The sequence below is a fragment of the Nematostella vectensis genome, chromosome 14 (assembly GCF_932526225.1).
Source record: "Nematostella vectensis chromosome 14, jaNemVect1.1, whole genome shotgun sequence".
Classification (NCBI taxonomy): domain Eukaryota; kingdom Metazoa; phylum Cnidaria; class Anthozoa; order Actiniaria; family Edwardsiidae; genus Nematostella; species Nematostella vectensis.
The window spans coordinates 10247701-10270152 of NC_064047.1; the positions used below are offsets into that span (position 1 = coordinate 10247701).

At 42.4% G+C, this 22452-nt stretch overlaps 1 protein-coding gene across 1 annotated transcript; it reads right to left on the minus strand.

The window, feature by feature from the left end:
- Positions 1 to 2137: 2137 nt before the first annotated feature.
- LOC5510365 (serum paraoxonase/arylesterase 1) lies at positions 2138 to 20642 on the minus strand. Its single transcript, XM_001630782.3, has 7 exons — positions 20422 to 20642; positions 20151 to 20215; positions 11694 to 11749; positions 6722 to 7046; positions 5632 to 5821; positions 4819 to 4900; positions 2138 to 3697 (listed from the first exon to the last, which is right to left on the minus strand). Exons 1-7 carry the CDS (start codon positions 20502 to 20504, stop codon positions 3380 to 3382), a joined length of 1119 nt encoding a protein of 372 aa, XP_001630832.2. The 5' UTR covers positions 20505 to 20642; the 3' UTR covers positions 2138 to 3379.
- Between the last annotated feature and the right edge of the window lie 1810 nt (positions 20643 to 22452).

Consider the following 22452-nt stretch of genomic DNA (forward strand, 5'->3'; position numbering starts at 1 on the left):
ATAACAACATGCAATCGCCACCGATTCGAGGCTTGTCACGCGAGGATTTAATGTCACGCGATAAATCTTTTAAAACTTACCTTAAAGAGATGCCTGTTCATCGCTCTAAATCAATCCACGGGGATGTACAGCAAACTCGCAAAAGCAAAACAGCCAGAGAAAAGAAACGTATCAAAACAACAGGAGATAGCAAACGGTCACGCGAAGACTTTGTGACGGAAGTTAATAAATTGTCAAGCGAAGTTGAAGGCTGCGTGACAGATATATCTTTGCCACTTTCTATAGATCGTCTATCGATACACAATCGCGATCAAGCAAACAGCATCGAGTCACCAAAGGTAAAGGCTAAGAGCTGGCAAAGCCACATCCCCACAAATAGCCACGTAACAACGGAGGCTATTGCCGGAGATATGACGTCACACAATGAATCTGATCAAACAACAGCAGAAGTTCTGAAAGTAGCAGAGAAAAACGAACTTCTTAAGCCAGGTGTTGAAATGTATAATGGCGTGCATGGAAAGCTGCTGCCGAAACGATGGTCACGTGACCACGCTGACACGAACCCACCACGTGACCATTGCGTGCATTTTTATGACGTCACTATGATAGGTAGTTCTGGGGAAGAAGCCGATGATGAAGTAACTGTTTCAAAAGGTGTGCGAGGTGTCGAGCAAAATCCTCTCTCTCCCTCTCCCCCTAATCAAGAATATTTGCCCAAACGCCGGGAACTGGGGAAGTCAAAGTCCTGGTCGCTAAACGAACAAATCACGACCGATAATTCCATCGAAACTATGGAAACCGAGCTAGGTCTTACCGCCGACATACGGGATCTTCATGAATACGAAATTGCTGGCGTCACCAGGAAAGTCAAATCATTTATCAAATCAAAACTTCCCGAGCCTCCCCCTCCGAGTCTTAAAGTGCGTCGTGCGACTGTTGCGAGTATTGAATCTCTGGGGGGAGGGCACAGGAAAGGCTCTCTATTTATGCCGCCGGTTCAAAGGGGGAAAAAACACGGGGTCATAAATATACACACTTGTCCGACTTTGAACGAGTTTTCGGACAGGGGTTGGATGTATCAGGACCGGTTGGCGGCCAGGTGCCGCTACATCCGTGCACCTCAGACTCCGATACCGCCGATACAGGAGGTGTTCGACAACAGGCCTAAAGGGGACGTCGGGGATCAACATGGTAAGGGGGAAAGTACAAACTAAACAACCTGTACTGTAATGTTGTAAATAAGCAGGTTACTTAGCCTCCTCCGCAGACAACTCTACTCTGTAATGGCCTTTATTCAGATTCGGGATACATGTGTTTGTTTAGGACGCGGGAGACTAGGACTTCGCCCCCCTCCCCTTGCGTTATTGTTCTCCTCTACTCGCCACAGGAGAAAAAAAACGCTCGCCGACGATTTCGATATAAATCTCCTGCTGGCATCTGTCATTTAAAATCCTTCAAGCGTTTTCATTGGCCCGCCCAAGAGACGCAAGCGTGAAAAAGACCCCGATATTTTTCAGTGTATATCTCAGCGAGCTGTGCGTGGCGTAACACCGACAAAGACAGGGCTGGGATCTTGGTTATTGCCTACCCATTAATGCGCGGGTACCTCAAGTTTCTTAGTGTTGTACAGAGTTCGCTAGATAGCGGTGCTGGGGCCGAAATCTCCATAGCCGTAAAGCTTTAAGTTGCCATACGTTGTTTCAGCATGTCTTGGAAGTATGGTCTATTTTTTCACATTTTACGTGATCTGGACGTGGTTCGATTCTCGGCCATGTCGTCGAATTTTTTTTCGCTGTTTAGCAATTGCAATTTCATATTCCTTGTTACCTTGCTGCCCTTTGCTCACCCCTGTTCTCAGTTTTTCGATCAATTCGGCATTCCATGTTCAGCCATGCTTCCCTTTGCTCATCCCCTTTCGGATATTTAAATTGGCATTTTATCAATACAGATAAGTTTACTTCGATATTCAAGATTGATAATAAGATCAAGGAACTCCCATGAGCAATGAGGAATTCTAAGAGGAATAAAGTGAAGTAAAGGGTACACACAAAATAAAACAAAAATGCTTGTTCCACCCTTGCTTCTGGAAGTAAGAAAAAAAAACGCAAACCCGTCAAAGTATGGTATAGTACAAATATAAACAAAAAATATAGTACATTTATTTACATCCTTTGCTGTTATGCATAACATATTTATAAAGTATAAGGCGATATAAGGATATAGACTGTTGGCGATTCCAAAACTAGTACTGTGTAGCTATGTTATATTCTAACAAAAATATCGTATACCAGAATGAAAGAAGCCTGTCTCTCTTTTGCTCTGATAAAGGCTCTAACCATTTCTCAGGCGCTTTTGCGGATTATCTTCTCTGTTTTAAATACAGGTTTTCTCCCAATTTACCCAATATTGTACTTATTATAATATAAATAATTTGAGCTTTGCTGAATAAGCACCATAGAACCGGTAAGCACACAACTCGTAAACAGCACATATATAAAAATTTTGGCGGGAAAATGCTTGACTTTTTGGCAGGCTTGACTCAACTGCTTGTTGTTTACGAGCTGTTTACATGTTGTTGCACCAAGTTAATTTCCCCTGTAGGTTAAGATTCTTCTAAGGAAGACTGCACAGGCCTCCAAATATTAGAGGGGCACAATACATAAACATTAAAAAAATATTGGGGGCACAGCCACGCCCCTACTAGTTATTTCCTTATAACTTTTAAAAATATTGGAGGGGGCACGTGCCCCCAGTGCCCCACCCCCTGCTACGGCCCTGTATTCGCGAGCCTCTCTTCCATTAAAGAGTGATTCGTTTATACTCGAGGGGGGATTCAGTTCTGCCCGAGATTGAGAACTCGTACTTACAACCTTATTGAAGAGGTACACAGTGATAATATAATTTCTATATGAATCATAGGGTTCTAGTAAATCACGAACGGCAAAGTCGAGTCTTCATCGATCTGTTACAAATTTAGCCATTAATTTCAAAGACATTCGCCCGACCGCAGTATTCAACTGTAAAATATTTTTTTGTCTTCGGTACTGAAATGAGCATCACCAACCAAGTCTGTGCCGACTATCGCCGAATCTATATCGATAATCACCGAATCCGTATTGACCTATCACCTTGTTTCATCAGCGTTAATTGAGTATGGTTTAACGGTGGAAGGGGGATCTCTCAACTATTTTTGAGATTTTTGGAACGCTGTTCCCACTTGTCTTTTCCACCAACCTTTCCGCTATCCTGTTTTAGAATCGACTTGTTTGAGATCGAAGTCAACACCTATCCACTTTCTTCTGTCATATGAATTTTTGAACTGTTGTGGCAACCAAAGGCTCACATTTAGACCCTACGGCGACACACAATTCATCATGTTCTAATACGCCCTGACTTCACACATGAGCAGTTTGTCAAATATTCCACCGATCAGCAGTCTCCCCCTATAGTGCGCAGCCGCAGTGCTACCCCGATGCTCCCTTCCATCATTCAAATAAACCTCCCGTAACTCGTACCCAGGGAAATGGCCGCGCCGTAACTGGCCCAGGTGCAGTTTAAGGACCTGTGAGGGGGCAGGATGACGTAGATCCTTGGTGTACTTGACAAAATCGAGCCCCTTAGGGACGCCCCCTATCCAAAACGACCCTGTGTCTCTATCAAGGTTGATATTGTCCGCATGGGTTCCAATGGGAATTTCCTGAAATTATTACAATAATTTCAGTTAATGTCTTAAGAATTTCAAATTTCTTGTATTTTATCATACTTCAAAGATGATGCATAGCGCATACAGGCGTGCGCAGGGCGATGCAAAGGGTGCACAGGCGTGCGCAAAGTGATGCAAAGCGTGCACAGGCGTGCGCAGGGCGATGCAATGGGAGCACAGGCGTGCGCAGAGTGATGCAAAGCGTGCACAGGCGTGCGCAGGGCGATGCAAAGGGTGCACAGGCGTGCGCAAAGTGATTCAAAGCGTGCACAGGCGGGCGCAGGGCGATGCAAAGGGTGCACAGGGGTGCGCAAAGTGATGCAAAGCGTGCACAGGCGTGCGCAGGGCGATGCAAAGGGTGTACATACGGGCGTGCGCAAAGTGATGCAAAGGGTGCACAGGCGTGCGCAGGGCGATGCAAAGGGTGCACAGGCGTGCGCAGGGCGATGCAAAGGGTGTACATACGGGCGTGCGCAGGGCGATGCAAAGGGTGCACAGGCGTGCGCAGGGCGATGCAAAGGGTGTACATACGGGCGTGCGCAGGGCGATGCAAAGGGTGCACAGGCGTGCGCAGGGCGATGCAAAGGGTGCACAGGCGTGCGCAGGGCGATGCAAAGGGTGTACATACGGGCGTGCGCAGGGCGATGCAAAGGGTGCACAGGCGTGCGCAGGGCGATGCAAAGGGTGCACAGGCGTGCGCAGGGCGATGCAAAGGGTGTACATACGGGCGTGCGCAGGGCGATGCAAAGGGTGCACAGGCGTGCGCAGGGCGATGCAAAGGGTGCACAGGCGTGCGCAAAGTGATGCAAAGCGTGCACAGGCGTGCGCAGGGCGATGCAAAGGGTGTGCAAAGGGCGTGCGCAAAGTCATGCAAAGGGTGTACATACGGGCGTGCGCAGGGTGATGCAAAGCGTGTACAGGCGTGCGCAGGGTGATGCAAAGCGTTGAATTTGAGGAAAAAATTTGTTGCTACCATTGCCAAAATTCAAATTCAAGACCTTTAAGGACCCGTAGGAGCCATGTTTATTAGCGGTATTTGATTGTCTCAATCACTTGCTTGAACCAGACAATGAAAGTGGCGACGAATCCCCGTATAAGTGATCACGTGATCTTACCTGGATAAGTTTTAGCGAGTTGTCCTTGTGTCTTTTATACACGTTGACAGCGTTGGCGAATCCCGCGGACACGAGGAGAAACCTGGAACCAAGGACAGAGGAAAAAAATGGCATGAAATTTTCCAATTCTCAATATTTAAGCTCAAGATTCCGCATACAAGGAGTTCCTCTGACCAAAAGCTTAATTCCAAATTTTAAAGAGATTTAGAAGATATGAAATTTAGATATAAGCGAGCAAAGTTGGCTAAATTTCTAATCAGAGCCCGACTTCTCCCTAAAAACCAGGAGAATTCATACTTTGAACATTTGAAAATTGCACTTCAAGCCTCATATCTGGAAGTAGAAACCAAAAGTAAAAAACAGCAGATGGGCGGAATGTGACTGCAAACATTTTAATACAGAGGGAAAGGGTGACCCGGCATTAGTCGGGAGTCGGTTATTTTAAGACTGTGACTCGGGCTTCATTCGGTGATAGCTCGGTGCTAATCTAGGTGTGATCCGTTTGAAGTCGTTAGTAACCCGAAACGACTCAACATCCACTGTCTGGTCGTGCGGAATGTGCTAATGATGACAGAATGTGCTAATGATGGCTGAGAGACGCAATAAGAATTCTGAAGAGCATCTCACATAAGCTCCATTACCCCCCCCCCCCCCCCCCCCATGGAGGGTGTCGGAGGTATAACCCCCACCCCTCTAGAATTTCCAGCCCCCTTGGCGTTTGACCGTCTCCTACCCCCCTGAATTTCCAATCCCCTCCATGGGGGGTATTGATATTTTCTGGGACCACATTACGAATCAATAGTGCCACCTTACTTTCCACTCCGATCCAGTGCTACGCCGTTTGGTCCAAATAACCCAGACGCCGCTGAACGTGTCTTGAGCCCGTCGTACAGCACTACGTCACTGCGTAAGAAAAGGTGAAGCAAAGCAACTTCGAGCGTGCGCAGAACCGACCGGGTAAAGTGGAAATAGTGGTCATTCGTGACGTAGAAACTGTCATGGCCTGCAAAAAGATGGATACCACGTGAAGTTCCAATGCTCAATACCACATCAATCAATGGTTGCTAAACATCAATTAATGGTTGCTTACAAAAAAAGCAACGGGCGTAGCGCGGGGAACCTATTCTAAAATGTTAGGATCTGGGCCGATTTGTCAAAATGGCGGCCTGCAAAATCGTAGTGAACACAAATTCCTGCAAGTCTACGAGGAATTGGCTTACGCAGTTCTAGGGCTCCCAAATCAAAGCGGGCTCCCAAATATGATATGTAATGTTCTAATAAGCTAAGGAGGAATTGAATAAAACGACAGTTTTTAAAACAAAACTGATTGATAAAATGGACACCACGTGATCTTTTTAAGCAAGGTTACTTTTATGACCAATATACTGCCAAACAGAGTATGTAAACACTAAGCCCCGCCCAGACACCGCCAACATCATACAAAATTACTACCACCGCCAAATTCGGATGATTACAAGCACAATAACCCAAGCACTCGGTTTGCATGAAGTACGTAATATAATTTTAATAGTGATGAAAAAATTAAAGAAAATAGACTTTCTAGTGGACTCACTCGATTCTTGTCTCTTTGGGGTCTCTCCTCAGTATTATTGGCCCATTTTACTCACTCGTTTCCCTTTCACCACCCCTTACAAGACCGAGGTAAGAAGAAAGAGAAAAGGATGCACCCTCGTTTTTTCATTTTCCAATTTTTTCATCACTATAGAAATTCTCTTACGTTCTAAAATACAAACCGAGTGCTTGGGTTACCTGTGTCACAAGGCGAAGAAAATGTTGGCGAGCACTGATTGACGTGTCATTCTTGCTGCTTTCGTCAGCGCTGTTTCGGGGAACATTGTTTACAAACTTCTAAACGGTTCAAGGCTACAAAAAGATCTCTTACCTACAGCTTGTATATCGTTAGGACTGTAGATCCTTTCGTCCACCACGGTTTTACGGTGATACAAACACCTTTGCTTTTCATCAAAATTAAATATCTCCACAGCTTGGGCATCTACTTTATGGTTGATCACAAAGAGAGTAATCCGGTCCGTCCGGCGGTCCTCATGGATGCTGATTCCGTGAGGGTTGAAGTCTGTTCGGTTGAAGTTCTTCAGTGTCAGGATAACAGGCGCACTGTTAGGCTCGTTTAGGTCTAGCAAGTAAAGGTTGCCCTTTCTGAGCTTAATGCTAGGATCGATGGTTAGTTGGACGGTGTACCGTAAGCCCTACAAATAGGAATCATCATTAGAATAATCATCATTGTCATCATCATCATTACCACCGCAATAATAATCATCACTAGTATTATCACCATCGTTATCAACATTATTTATCGTCATCATGTCATCATCATCATATGATAATCATTATTATCATCATCTCCGTTGTCGTCATAATGATTTTCATAGCACCGTAGTGAAAATCACCTTAATAATCATCATTTCATCATATCATCATTACCACAGCAATTATAATCATCACTAGGATTATCACCATCGTTATCATCATTATTTATCATCATTATGTCATCATCATCAAATGATAATTATCATCATTATCATCTCAGTTGTCGTCATAATGATTTTCATAGTACCGCAATGAAAATCACAATAATAATAAGCATTGTCATCTTCATACTTATCACCGCAATTATAATCATCACTAGTATTATCACCATCGCTATCAACACTATTTATCGTCATCATGTTATCATCATCATATGATAATCATCATCATTATCATCTCCGTTGTCGTCATAATGATTTTCATACCACCGCAATGAAAATCACCTTAATAATTACTAGTATTGTCACCATCGTTATCATTATTATTTATCGTCATCATGTTATCATCATCTTATAATAATCATCATCATTATCATCTCCGTTGTCGACATAATGATTTTCATAGCACCGCAATGAAAATCACCTTAATAATCGCTAGTATTGTCACCATCATTATCATTATAATTTATCGTCATCATGTCATCATCATATGATAATCATCATCATTATCATCTTCGTCATCACCAAAATCAACCACCACAGCAACCAAAGTGATTTATATATACCACAGGTAGCCCAGGCTCTCTATTTGTCCCAACATTTTTTCGTACAATTTTTCCTGTAATATCAATAGGGACGAACAATGAGCTTGGGCTACCTGTGTATGTAACACTATGATCTGTTGATTTTGCCGTGTTTCTCTTCCTCTCATTTTTTCTACCCGGATATATTGTGGAGTATGGGTTATATTGACGTTATAGTAGTATATAGATAAATCGGCTGACAAAGGCCGGCAATTTCGAACTTTCCGTCACGTTAAGTACAAGTTTTCGAACTGGCGAAGTGAGCGAAAAAGGTGTAACGAGAAAATGCCGATGGCCGACTAACAGTCGTTTCGAAGAACGCGCGCAAAGATTTCTGGGAAGGACATTCCTCATTGTCACGTCACTATTATAACATCTTAGGAAAACCCAGGGGGTCGGGGGAGGGGGCGCAAGAAAACAGGTTGGAGGGGGCGGAAGCAAACATGGAGGTGGGGGGGGGGAGAAAACATGGGGGATGAAGCGGGAGAAAACAGGGGAGGAGGGAGTGGGAGAAAACATGGAGAAGGGAGCGAGAGAAAACAGAGGGAAGGGGGCGGGAAAAAAAATGGGGAGGGGGGCGGGAAAAACATGGGGGAGGGGGGCGGGAGAAAACATGGGGGATGAAGCGGGAGAAAACAGGGGGGCAGGGGGTGGGAGAATACAGGGGGATAGGGCGGGAGAAAACATGGGGAAGGGAGCGGTAGAAAACAGGGGGAGGGGGCTGTTTACCGCAGGCCCGTACCCCGGGGGTGGTGGGGGGGGGGGGTCAGGGGATGCGAACGCACACCCCCTCCCCCCTCCCCCCCGCCCACAACGGCCGAAAGTACATATTCGGTTCTCAACAGACGTGCTATTATTTGTAGACAAAACTCACTCTGGTATGTTGTCAAATCCGACAATAAACGTCCCGTAGACATACTGCAAAGATCTGACTGCATTGTCAGATTTGTATCAATGAACTCCCTCCCCTTCCCCAGCCCCCGGAAATATTAGGCCCACTTTTTCGGATTTCGCACCCTCCAAGAAAAATCCTGGGTACGGGCCTGTACCGTGTAAAACTATGGGCCGAAGAAAACTCAACACTAACAGAAGGGTAAGAGAAAGAAGGAGAGAGAGGTGACGCCGCTTTCGACTTGTTAAATTAACATGGGGTGGGTAAGGCGGATTTCCAGCCTGTGGACCCCAAGGTACTCTTGCTGTTGCACAAATGAAACAAGAAAAGAAAACTGGCCACTTCTTTACAGGAGAGAAGGAAAGTCTCTATCCAACGATATTTTGCAAGATCCCCATCACCCGCGTGCTTTAAACGTTAGTGAAATATTTTAACCATTAAAATTATGATCGGATTACTTTGAAACACGAGGCGCAAAACACGGCCCTTTCTCCATGTACAGAAATATGTTCCCACGGGAAAAGCGGCGAGAACATCATTCGAAGACCGCTACGATGCGTGAGGTCAAAGGTCATCGCATCGGCCGCAAGGTGACGATATAGATTGATGTGAGACGACAAGCGTTATGCTATTTGACGACGTGACAACAAGAGCGACAATGAGTGGTTGGATTGCGTGACAAGAACGTCCAGACCGGAAAAGTTCTTAAGGAATTATTATTCGTAAGAATTAAGGGAATAGAAAAGTTTCACTGATGTCTGTATTGATGGCCTTTCAGGCGCGTTCACAGGGGGGTTGCGCTTGAGCCAGGGTGCGGGCACACCCCCTCCCCCCTTGGCGCCCTAAAAGTGGGGCATTTCTTAAAAAGGAATCTTCAAATACTAGGGCTTTCTTAAGATACCAATCACTGCACCCCCCCCCCCCCCCCCCAGCCAATCCTGGGTATACGCCTGCCTTTTGTGTTGCTGTAAAATTTATCCAAATTCTTCTGACAAAGCAAAAAAATGACAAGTTTTCCCAAAGTAAGGTCTGGTTAACTTCGGCAAGCTTGCATTTTTGCATAGAGGTTCCTTGTGTTATGTAAACCAACATATCAAAAAGTGTTTTTTTCTAATGGATTCATCTTCGAGATATGAGGCTTGAAGTGCAATTTTCAAATGTTCAAAGTATGAATTCTCCTCGTTTTTAGGGAGAAGTCGGGCTCTGATCAGAAATTTAGCCAACTTAGCTCGCTCATATCTAAATTTGATATCTCCCAAATTTCTTTAAAATTTGGAATTAAGCTTTTGGTCAGAGAAACTCCATGTATGAAAATTTCTTGCCATTTTTTTGCTCTGTCAATTATTCTGCGTTTAGAACCATAATGGGACCCTTGTTAACTTCCAGCCGTAGAACTGCTATTTGTCAATCGACATTTGCACTGACAAAGAGGTGTATATGGCCATGTGGCTTGCTTGATAATTTTTTCTCTGGAATGTTTCTGTGTCTTACAGCCAAAGAATGATTGTTCGTGTATTTTTCTAAAGATCTTATCTTGCTCGAAATTCTTATATCCTAGTATTGTCTTTCTCTGTACTGAACAAAACACGACTTTCACGTCAGGTAAATCTGCGTTACACATTCCATAAATATATATTTAACGAGACTTTAAAATCCCCTGAACGACCTAATCAATCCAGCTTTAATCGGAAAGGAAAACATATTTAAGGGGAAATGGCCGTTTAAATGCTTGTTACAGTTGCCAGCTGCACTACGTCAATAAGGCGGAACAAACACGTGGTTCACAAGTGTTAAATCACGTGTTACGCACGTGTTTAATCGCTTAGCGCGCTTTGCCGTCCATGTGTATAATACTATGGGCTTGCGGAACAAACAGATGATAAAGCAATGGAACGCCCTCGTAGATTTACCATATTCTTAATATATCTCGCGAGTAAAATTTGTCCATTCCTGTAATCTACATCGAAAACTTATTGGCTCGTCGCGAGACTCGGGAGTGACTCGGTACTATTTATCGGCGCTGACTCGGTACTATTTATCGGTCCTGACTCGGTACTATTCATCGGTCCTGACTCGGTACTATTTATCGGTCCTGACTCGGTACTATTTATCGGTCCTAACTCGGTACTATTCATCGGTCCTGACTCGGTACTATTCATCGGTCCTGACTCGGTACTATTTATCGGTACTGACTCGGTACTATTTATCGGTCCTGACTCGGTGCTATTCGGATGCGACCCGATACGCATTCAGGAGTGACCCTAATCTGTGTCACTCGATCTTCGGATGGTTGGATGGATCATCCATAAACTTTTTGTGGTCTTTCTGTACTTTCGCAACACAGCAATCCTTGGATTATCTATTAACTTCCGGTGTGAAAATTCCCGATAAAAGTTTAGTAGTAGTATGAAAGGGTTTCTGTTATCGACCTGTGACCGATGTCCTCAAATCAGAAAAGTCTTCCATGTGGGTTGAGCGTGCGCATGCGTATTTCATTTGTTACTGACAATTTTCTACGGTTCAACCCTAGTCAAGTTGTTAGTTTGCCAAAAAAAGTAAAATGCTAGCAGAGATTTTCATTCTCATATCAAACATATTCCCCACGGATAGTGTCCTTCGTATGCATTGCCTTATATGGGCATTGATGCCCATATTTAAAAGAGCTAAAGTTTACCCGCTTTCTGATCTCCATAAAACATGGTGAAAAATGCTGATTCCTTTCAATTTGAGACTCGAGGCAAAAATGTGTCAAAAAAACTTTATCGCTTGGTCAAATCTTTATCACACAAGTCTTGAAAAGCCCTTAGACCCAGGCCTCCAAGAGATTGGCCGAGCGAGATTTAAGGTCACCCAAATATTGATATGTTTTGTTGTAGCACTTGACTTACTTACCGATGAGAAAAGTGCAAGACCACTTGAGAGCACATGCACGTCTTCTGACCCATTTACTAAAAACATGGACAAAAATATGTCAGAATATTTAATTAGCAAATACTGGGAGCTTATTCATGCAAGGGCGGATCTAGCTTTTCGCTAAACGGGGGGGGGGGGGGGGGGTTGGCTCAGTGACAAAGGGGGAGGGGTTAATTTTTTGTTACATTTGGCTTTCTGGCAGCCCTAAGTGGGGGGGGGGGGGGGGTAAACCCCCTAAACCCTACCCCTAGATCGCTACTGTCATGTTCTTCTATCTATCTATCTATCTGTTCTTTTTTATGTCAAAGTTTAATCAAGACAAATAAATGCGAAAACTTTCGCGCGCAATATCTACGCGCTATCACCTTCTCCCGTCCCATGCATTGGCAAAAAAAAAAAAAAAAAGAAAAAAAGGTGAGTGTATTTCTGGACTTCCAGACCCAGGAATTGAGGCATTTTTATGTCCTGTTGTTCGTCAAGAATATCAATACCGTGAATGATTTAATAAACGGCCGGGGCGTCTTTAAATTTGGATGGTCCGAGGGGGGGGGGGGGGGGGGGGGTTCAATAGATAGGAGGCGTTCATTTGAGAGGGGCGTTCTTTACAAACTATAACAATACAGCAAACCCAAGTGCAGTGGGGTTCTTATCTCCGCCGTCAGGATCATGTTTATTCATAGCCTGAGTGGCAACGGTTTCTTGACATTGAGCGTCACCCAGTAGATAGAAGCCAAGGCGATTGAATTTGATTTACCGGTATTCCTATTCCGTTCCGTTCCGTAAGGGGGGGGGGGAGGGGGGTTAAATAGAGGGGAGCGTTTATTAGTTTATTTGAGAGGGACGTTCAATACAAACATGTTAGCTTAGGGGGGGGGGGGCGTTCATTAAATAGGAGGCGTTCTTTAGATAGGGGCCGTTTATTAGATCATATACGGTAATACTTCTTCCGCCGAATTTATGTTTCTACGAGACCACGTTTTTCTACCGACCGTGTTTGAGGACACACGAGAAAGCAGAGAAGGTTCCATTTGATCAGCACAGAAAATATGCAGCAGGAGCCACCACCCCATCATACCATGCGCGCTTGGCATATCCCAGTTCTTATCTCGATGATAGCAAAACTGACACGTGCAAACGATACCGGAAATGAAATTAGGACCAAAACGAGACTAATTAAAGAATGTTTAATTAAACGACAATCGCTAATTTAAACGTTCTTGCAAATATCAGACCAGATTAGAATTGTTAACTGCGTGGAGTATATGTATCCACAATAATTTTCATCGAGAAGTGTTGTTTTTTTCTGATTGGGCAGTATACGGTAATTATGGCCCGCTAATTAACCAACGAGAGTGCGCGTAGCACCGAACTTTATAATAAATGGGAGTACCCTATATTCTAAACTATAAATACCTTTTCTTATTTGTATTAGAAAGCTAAAACTAGCAGCTTTTACTACACCTTTAATATCTTGACCCCGGTCAAAGCTCCTGAGATTATTTCAGTCAAATGACTTCCTCTTTCCTCAAAATTAAGCCCAACGTACAAATGATTTATTCTTGTCAAAATTCGATCGATTGAGTCATCGTCAAATTGACGCCATTTGCATAGACAGTAGTGCGATAAGACAGAGGGGTCAAAAGATGTAAGCAGTGAATGCAAATTGCGAGAGTAATTCAGAGTAATTGCTTCTTAAATGAGACTGTTCGAGGCACTCGAGAGGACTTTACTGACAAATATATACTTGTGCTAATGTGCACGTACTGAATTTGGCTTTACCAAAGACCTAGCCTGCTCGCATGCGCTTACTCTCTGGCGCTCTATTCTGAATTGGAAATTAGCACTGCGTCGGTCAAATTAGAGTAACCTAGGTACGAGATGATCACTCCCAATTTCCCCAGAGTTTTCTCTTGCCTGTTTTCTAAAGAAACACAAACCAACGCCTAGGATACAGGACAGAAAAATCCTTTCAGTGTCACCCCGAACCCCGAACAAATTCTTGTATCGTTAAGATTACCCCAAGGGTGCTGTGCCATGCTTCATTTTGATTGGCTGAGCTGTTGGTAAAGCTGTATGTTGTGTCGTGATTGGCTGAGCTGTTAGTTAGACGGTATGTTGTGTCGTGATTGGCTGAGCTGTTGGTTCAGCTGTATGTTGGGTCGTGATTGGCTGAGCTAATAATTAGGGTGGATGCTGGGTCGTGATTGGCTGAGCTGTTAGTAAGGCTGTTTGCTGGGTCGTGATTGGCTGAGCTGTTAGTTAGGCTGTATATTCTGGGTCGTGATTGGCTGAGCTGTTAGTTAGGCTGTATGTTGGGTCGTGATTGGCTGAGCTGTTAGTTAGTCTGTTTGCTGGGACGTGATTGGCTGAGCTGTTAGTAAAGCTGTATTCTGGGTCGTGATTGGCTGAGCTGTTAGTGAGGCTGTATGTTGGGTCGTGATTGGCTGAGCTGTTAGACTGTTTGCTGGGACGTGATTGGCTGAGCTGTTAGTAAAGCTGTATTCTTGGTCGTGATTGGCTGAGCTGTTAGTTAGGCTGTTTGCTGTGTCCTGAATGAAATTGCAGGGAGGTGACCATATGATGAAAACAAGAAATTAGAAAATAAATTTTTCTTGTTATTTTCCCTACTCTACTGGGGTTGGTTTCAAGCCGTTGTCTGTATGCGCCCGCGATCTTAAAACTGACCCTCTTACCCTTATCCTACTTGACGACTTTACTCTGAAAGATATCTCCTTCGCGCGTTGCGTGACAAGTAGCATAGTGCGTGAATTGGCATGTTTTTGCATGACGCTAATATCTCTAAAGTATGTATATGCAGACTGTGTTAAAGCCACATTGTCACCAGTTTACTTCTGGAGGTCCGACGGAAACCTCAACCGTTAAAAGACAAAAGGATCTATTAGAATCCGAGATATTTAACAGGCCATCCGCTCTAAATTATCGATCACATCCTCAAAGAAACGTTCGATAGACACACAGCTTTCAATATTTTGGAATATTTTTCGCGTTTTCCGTTGAAAATCATCGGAGATTGTTACGTAATCGACCGGAAGTAAACTGGTGACAATGCGGCTTTAACATTGTAAGTAAAAACTTGTAGCGCAACTGTCGTGACGAACGGCCTGGTGTTCGTGTGACAAGCGGCCTGAATTTGCGTGACAAGGAAAAGACCATGTTACCATTTCTGTTACTGAATTGTTACCATTTTTCCTTCTTTCCGTCTTTTACCGTTACGCTATGAACACTAAAAACATTATGAAACCCGTCACACCGCGGAACTCGTAAAACTGTTCTCATTAACAGTGGTATTTTATAAATTTACAAATATGGTATTTTTTCGTAAGGTTCTCGAAATCCTGAAAGCTTTACAAGATGTTCCGATACTCGGATTTTGCTGTACAATTTTATCATATTCGTTTCTCTATTATATCTAGGGTACGATAATTATAGGTGAAAGATTCTATCTTCTTGGTTCGAAATGGCAAACTTAGTTTGGAATGATCCCTGCCTTGTTTTTGTTACTATCTATTTTTTTTAAAGCGGCTCCCGAAAATTTATCAAAACCAAATGTCTATCCTTGATGGACATATTTAATTTGTTTTCATACACTCAACAGATTTGCCAGTCGGCGTTAAACGGCCTTAAGCCCGAGGAAATAAAATCACGAAATTCCCACGCCTCGGCTTCGGCTCCGCGCACAATGTAGGTCTACTGCACATGTGTCTCCATGGCAACCTGATAGAGGTGATTCATTAGGGATGACCCGACCCGCATTTGATGTCTGACGGGTCGGTAAGGAAATTAAAATATATATATTGCGCAAGGCTAAAAAAAAAAAAAAAAAAAAAAAAAATCAAAAAATGAATTTTATAAAAAAAAAAAACCACACACACACAGCGACACTCCATAGAAAAAATTACAGCAAAAAACAACTTACTAAATAGGATAAAAATCTGTCCTCTCCCATCAGTTATCAGCGATGTAGCAGGCCTCTACATATTTGGGGGGGGGGGGGGGCACAAGACAAAAATATTTTAAGAAAATATTATGGGATATTTTGAGAAAATATTATGGGCACAGCTAGGCCCTTACTGGTCATTGCTTGATATATTTCAAGGGTACAAAACGGATCTGTTCCGCAGCCCGTTTTTTTTTTTTTTTTTTTTTTTTTTTTTTGCTGGCTGGGAAGATGTCAGACCCCTCGGTTGCTGGGAAAAAATCGTCCAAAAGGTTATACGGCAATTATCCATGTTCTCCTAAAATGCCTGGCCACTGCTGGCTGGGAATACAAATTCCTGACCAACGCTGAATTGTGCATGCTGAAAAGAATGGTCCCTTCTGGGAAAAAGGAACAGATAATTTTTTTCCCAGCAACTTTTAAAATGGATGTTTTCGGCATCAGAACATATTCAAACTACGATAAAAATTCCATTTTAACGTGTTTCGGGGAGCGGGCCCGTTGCATGCCCTTGATATCAATGGGTAAGGGGGGGGGGGGGGTAGGGTTTCTTGCCCCTACGGCCCTAAATATAAAATATTGTCCTATGAAAATATTCAAAATATAGAAAGATATATTATCTATTGTTCCCAAGATTCACGATTCTGTTTGAATATAAGGTTAATGAAACAAAAAAATATATATCAAAGAAACCAAAAGAAAACGCTAGGGAAAACAGCAATAAAGAAATGAGTGAAGAGAAGGACAAAAGAAAGAAAAATAATTGGCCAGTGGTTGATAGAAAAAAAGGGAAACGAAAAAAAAAGAAATTAAAAAATAGGAAACTCTGTGATGTACATGAAAAGCCAAGAATGAAGGTCTCTTTGGACGACCCAAGAAACGTCTGCTGAACTGGACAAATAATTGAGACAAGTTTTCACGTCAAATTTTCCGGTTTAAGTTCACAGCCGATTTCTCGGCCCAACGCACATGTGACCATCCCACCAGGCGGCATTTCTAATGAGAAATAAAACGTTCCTTTCTCTACTGCAGGCCTTGTCGGCACGCGCCAAACCACAGGAAAACACGTACACCCCATAGGATGCCAATATACAGAGCAACCCGCAGCACGAAATAAATAGCTTGTGAATCTGACTGGAAGAAGTAAGGGTTACAATTGAATAGCCCAGCTTCGAGACGCGCGCCAGTGCTGACGACACAAAAGCGATAGGTCGAGGCACTCTCTAAATCTAACACCTTCGCTGTAATTTTAGAAGAGAGCCACGACTTAATGTTTGACGCAGTTTGGAGCGTGTATCGAACCTAGGTTACACTCTTTCAATTTTTTTTTATAAGAACCTTTTTTATAAGAATGTCCCATGCTAAAAACATGCCGAGGCTCAGATAGCAGAAAGAAGTTTCTTTTTAGTCCTGATGCGTTCTAAAATGCAGAATCAAATTGTGATCATAGTAACAACCTTTTTATTGCAATTGATCATTAGTGCAATTCTCTTCCTAATATTGGGCATTATATTCTTATATACACTAATATTTAAGAACATCGTTAAGAACATATTCAGCCTTAAAATGTCGCAAAGATAAGAACGGCCTAGCCTCAACTGAAAATTAGACGCTCTTATAAAAAACAGTTTATTCAACCGTCAACTCTTATTAGGAACCCTTCGTGAGAGACTTACAAACGGGCACAATTTTTCATTCCTTTTTGACTCGTGCTCTAGCTTATTTTGCAGTTGTGGACATTCTAACAATTCCACTTGATACCTTTTAAAATTCCAGATTTTACTTAACTCATTCACTCTCCTCACTAGTTAGCACACTTCACTACTGGAAATCCTCTCGAAGGACACCCGGTTTTAAAGATGGCAGTTTCGAAAGCTTCAAAAGAAGGAAACCTCCATACATGAAAATTCTTGATAAATATAAAAATTCTTGATTATTTATAAATAACGCCAGTCGTTTTTTTTTAACACGGCCAAATCACGTGCATTTAGAAGTATGAATAAAGAACAATACAAGCGACCTTTCACGGTTGCCTAAAGTTTTAAATAAATCGTTTTATCTCAGTCAAGATCTTTACAACTCGTTTTATGAGGTGTGAGAACACTTTATCTTTACAAGCCAACAAATTGCCCACGAAGATCGTTCGTCAACACACTTTAGTGGAGCATGGGAAACTAGTACGAGCCTGGCTCGCGTTGTATAAGGTCAGCCTGATCTGTTACTGAAGATAACCGGCCTCGGAAACAGAGATAAACTTTGCAACACATCGGGGCTTATCCCTCAACGCTCTACCTAAAGGGCTCTCCGTTTAGTAGTTTGAAATCGTTTGAGGCACAAGATGTGCAGCCTTAGAACGGCGTCAGCGCTCTTGTTACGCCATAGTGTAAGCATTAATTACGTAGATCGTTTAAGGGTTGGTATATGATCAGAAAATATCTTCCATATACTTAATTATTCAATTTTTTGTTATAGTTTTGGCAACAATAGGCATAAGTTCATCTTTATTCTTATATAACTACATAAAGCAAAGACTAAAAGTAACTACTGTTGCCAATAGAACGGTTTTTGGTTTATGGAGTTTACACGAAAACTTAGTGGGTTGAACGTTTGTTGGAATAAGCCATTATAATGCCATTATAATTCCAAAAAAAAATATTTTCTACTGGTCTACAATCTGGAGCTTAAAGTCTACCAGAAACTTAGGCATAACACCTAATTTTTCAAATCCAAAAGGAGGAAATATTTGAACGACTTAGGGCTCAAGTTTATCCCCAAATCCGGAAACTAGCTTCTCAAGCTAAAAATCTGCCGAACCATTTGTGTGAATCGTTAGTGAGTTTGTGTGGTCTTCTAAGCTGTTTCACAACAAAAAGCCCCGTAGGATTAGACATGACACGGAGAAGAAGCCAAAACTCTTGAATCCGAAATAACGAGGATAGTGATTGGTTGTGTTGATGAATGCACGAGGATTAAACGAATTGATGAAGATAAAATACACGCGTTAAAAGACAATCGCCACTGATGTGTTTCGTAGTGTGGGAAAACCGGTGCGAGCCGATGAAGAGTTTGTCCTTCACTCACGGAAACAAATTAACGTCGTTTTTACTGCGTTCGTTTTACCTCTCAAATGCAAGAATAGGATAAGAAACAAAATACTAGAATTGCGGATAAATGATCGTTTTCGTTAGAAGTAGAATAGTACTTATTCTTAAACGACAATCTAAATTTCTCGTTTGACAAGCAATGACTCTTTATATATGGTCAAGCTGTTCGGAGATGTAAAAAAGTGCTTTTGTTTTGCTGTTTAAGATAAAATCTCGATGATTGCGCGAAATAAATACTTATAGAATACTCAGATTCGATATCGTATTTTGAATCAGTTAAAAGTAATTATCATTTAAACTTGAAAAAATGATGGTGAATAGCATAGAGAGCAAATCATGGGAAATCTACTACCATTTGCTTCAAGTCAAAGTGCTTCAAAACAAAAAAATGTATCAAAAATCAAGGCAAGAATGCCATAAAGATAAAACAAAGAAAAGAAGAGGCTTAATGATTTTGTTAAGTGAATTATCTCTCTACATAATCGCATTTCGAATCAGATAAAAATCATTATCATTATAATGTCCAGAAAGAAGTTCTGATGTTGTAATTCTGTTGCTTTTAAGTGCCTCTCTCTGATATTCAACCCTAAACTTCCTCTTATACTAATCTGTTTTATTAAAATATTTATCTATTTGTAATGCTAATCGATATTGAAATCCTCTCTTAGTGCGAAACACCCAGAAACATGTTTTGATAACTCACATGGTTTCCTAAAGAACACGGATTCTCCGATTCAAGTTCTCAAAACGGATTTACGTTGTAACCTATACGGACAATCATAACAAATTTGGCTCCCACGACAGTTAAATTGCAGTGGAGTCTGGGGCAGTTTTAAGTAGGTCGCTCATTTGTCGGTTGACTTATCTAAACATCTATACTCTGGGAAAAACTAATAAACAAAGTTGCTCGACCCTAGCGAGGCTATCTTTAAGCACTTTATTTAATTACAAGCCTTAGTTAACTGTAAGTTTCTATACTTTTAAGATTAAACATGTGGAGGATTTTGAAGGTGATATCATTCATTCCAAGCATAGCGATTTATTCGATCCCAACTAGACATAGCTATGTACAACAACGTCATGTTATAAATAGTACAAGGATAATAAATGGTGCTCGTTCTAGAAATGTCATAGTTGGAATGTCACTTTTCAGACTGAAGTCTTTGCTGTTAGCAACTTAAGTAAATAAATAAACGTTATGAGAGGTCCTTAATTGGCCTCCACAACACAGTGGCTGGATATACAAATACAGACAAAACATTACCTGATAGAGGTCAGAAAACAGAATCGAATCTTCGTCCCATGTGATACGAATTTCGCAAATGATTACATGACGGATTTATACTTATTCTCGGACTACTGGTCTATACTCACCATTTATTGCTCGGCAGGGCCCAGGGGAATGTCCCAATACTTCCTTAAAGTATCCAAACCCTATCCTATAAAGAAAGTAAACATAAGTGGAGTGTTTAACTTAGATTGTCTTGTAAATAATAAGACTCTCGCGTGATCTTGATTCTCAACATGTAAACTATAATCAGTGGTATCAAAAGCGCAATAGCTGAATAGACTTTGAAGTTTGCGTTGATAAGGTAGTCTAGCGTGTATTGTTGTGTTGTTGTTGCGCCCTGCATGTGACACTTACAGCGAGTTGAAGACGTACGCTGCAACAGTAGAGGCGAAGAAAAACAAAGCAAAGTCGGATGCCCTTGAATGGTTTAGAAGCATGATTATTTAAAGTGTAGGTCCAGAATGGAATCCACTACTTCGCACGAGCTTGCCGAGGCTTAAGCCGATGTGCACCCTAGAGATACTGCGACTGTTCCCGCTCCACGTGCGAGCGACTACAGCAGACCCCGTCACCCGCCGAGCGCTGACCGCTACTTGTCAATCAAGGGTTTTAATTTGACAGATGTCAATCACGAAAGTTAAGGAGTCGAGTCCACCGTCTAGAGTCCAGTCTTAGCACTTTTTAGTTGAACTTGTCTCTAAAGGATGGACAATTTAAATATCTGGAGAGGAGAAGGACGGGGATTTTTTTTATGCACAGCATTGAGCTTTGCTTATTTTATTCCCTTTTTCATTTTTTTAAAAAATAGTTGACCATATATATTGTTTGAATCAAATCTTATGTGAAAAGCCGTACTCAATGATTTCTATTTGTCGTATTCCGGTTTTCTTTGGTCACGTTGACAGTTTGTGAAGTAGACAAAAAAGGGGGAAACGCGACAGATCGATGTTGTTCGTTTTGCTTCAGAACACGAGAGTTTAGACAGAACGGAATATATTTCCACATCGCGCGTACTACATGGATGTAGAGGTTGGATGTTACAAGAAAAGCGCGCGAAAACTAGCAGTAAGGTGCACACAATAAACACGGCGCACGGAAATTACCAATTAAAATATCTGTTAAAAATAATATACTCCTACAACCAGAAACATGGAAAGCCACTTGCACCAGGCCCAAGGACACTTCACAAAATGTCACCCTTCTATACCTCCTTACGTCCTATGATATCTAGTCTGAAACACATATCCGGTGGTATGTGGTACATTGGACCACTTCTGTTTGCAGAGGTGGGACGTGTTACATAGGACACCCTCTAGTTTATAGAAGTGGTTTGTTGTACATAGGACTCCCTCTCTAGTTTGTAGAGGAGGTATGTGGTACATAGGACCCCCCTCCAGTTTTTAGAGGTGGTATTTGAAAAGTTTTTGAAAAGGTGACGTCACGCTTTAAAATTACTTCCGGTAATTTCACTTCCGTCCGCATGTGCTCAACACGCTAGCGGCAGAAGAATTAGCCAGAGTTTCATCCCTCTTCTCTCTTTGTAAGGTATGTCGTGACAAGGAAGCCATTTCGCAGTCGAGACGACATTAGACCGCTAACCAATGAGACAAGCGCCAGACAGCGCCAGGCAGACAAGCGGCACATACGCAGTAAAACAACAACGCAACGCGGTTCGGAACTTTATTTAAACCGTAGGAAGGCTCCGAAAAAAACTAAAACTACTCAGACCGTGGAGGTGAGCTCCCTGTGGGGGACCTAAGTACCACATACCTCCTATACAAACTAGAAGGGGGTCCTATGTACCACATACCACCTCTACAAACTAGAGGGGGGTCCAATGTACAACAAACCACCTCTACAAACTAGAGGGGGGCCTATGTACCACATACCTCCTCTAAAAACTAGAGGGGGTTCTAGGTACCAGACACCACCTCTACAAGCTAGAGGGGGTTCTATGTACCAGACACCACCTCTACAAGCTAGAGGGGGTTCTATGTACCACATACCATCTCTAAAAACTAGAGGGGGTTCTATGTACCACACACAAGCTCTAAAAACTAGAGGGGGTTCTATGTACCACATACCACCTCTACAAACTAGAGGGGGGACCAATATACAACAAAGCACCTTTTAAAACTAGAGGGGGTCTTATGTACCACATACTACCTTTACAAACTAGGGGGAAGTCCTATATACCAAATACCTCCTCTACAAACTAGAAGGGGGTCATATGTACCACATACCTCCTCTACAAACTAGAGGGGGGGCTATATACCACATATCTCCTCTACAAGCTAGAGGGGGGACTTAAGTACCACATACCACCTCTACAAACTAGTGGGGGTCTATATTCCACATACCTCCTCTACAAACTAAAGGGGGGTC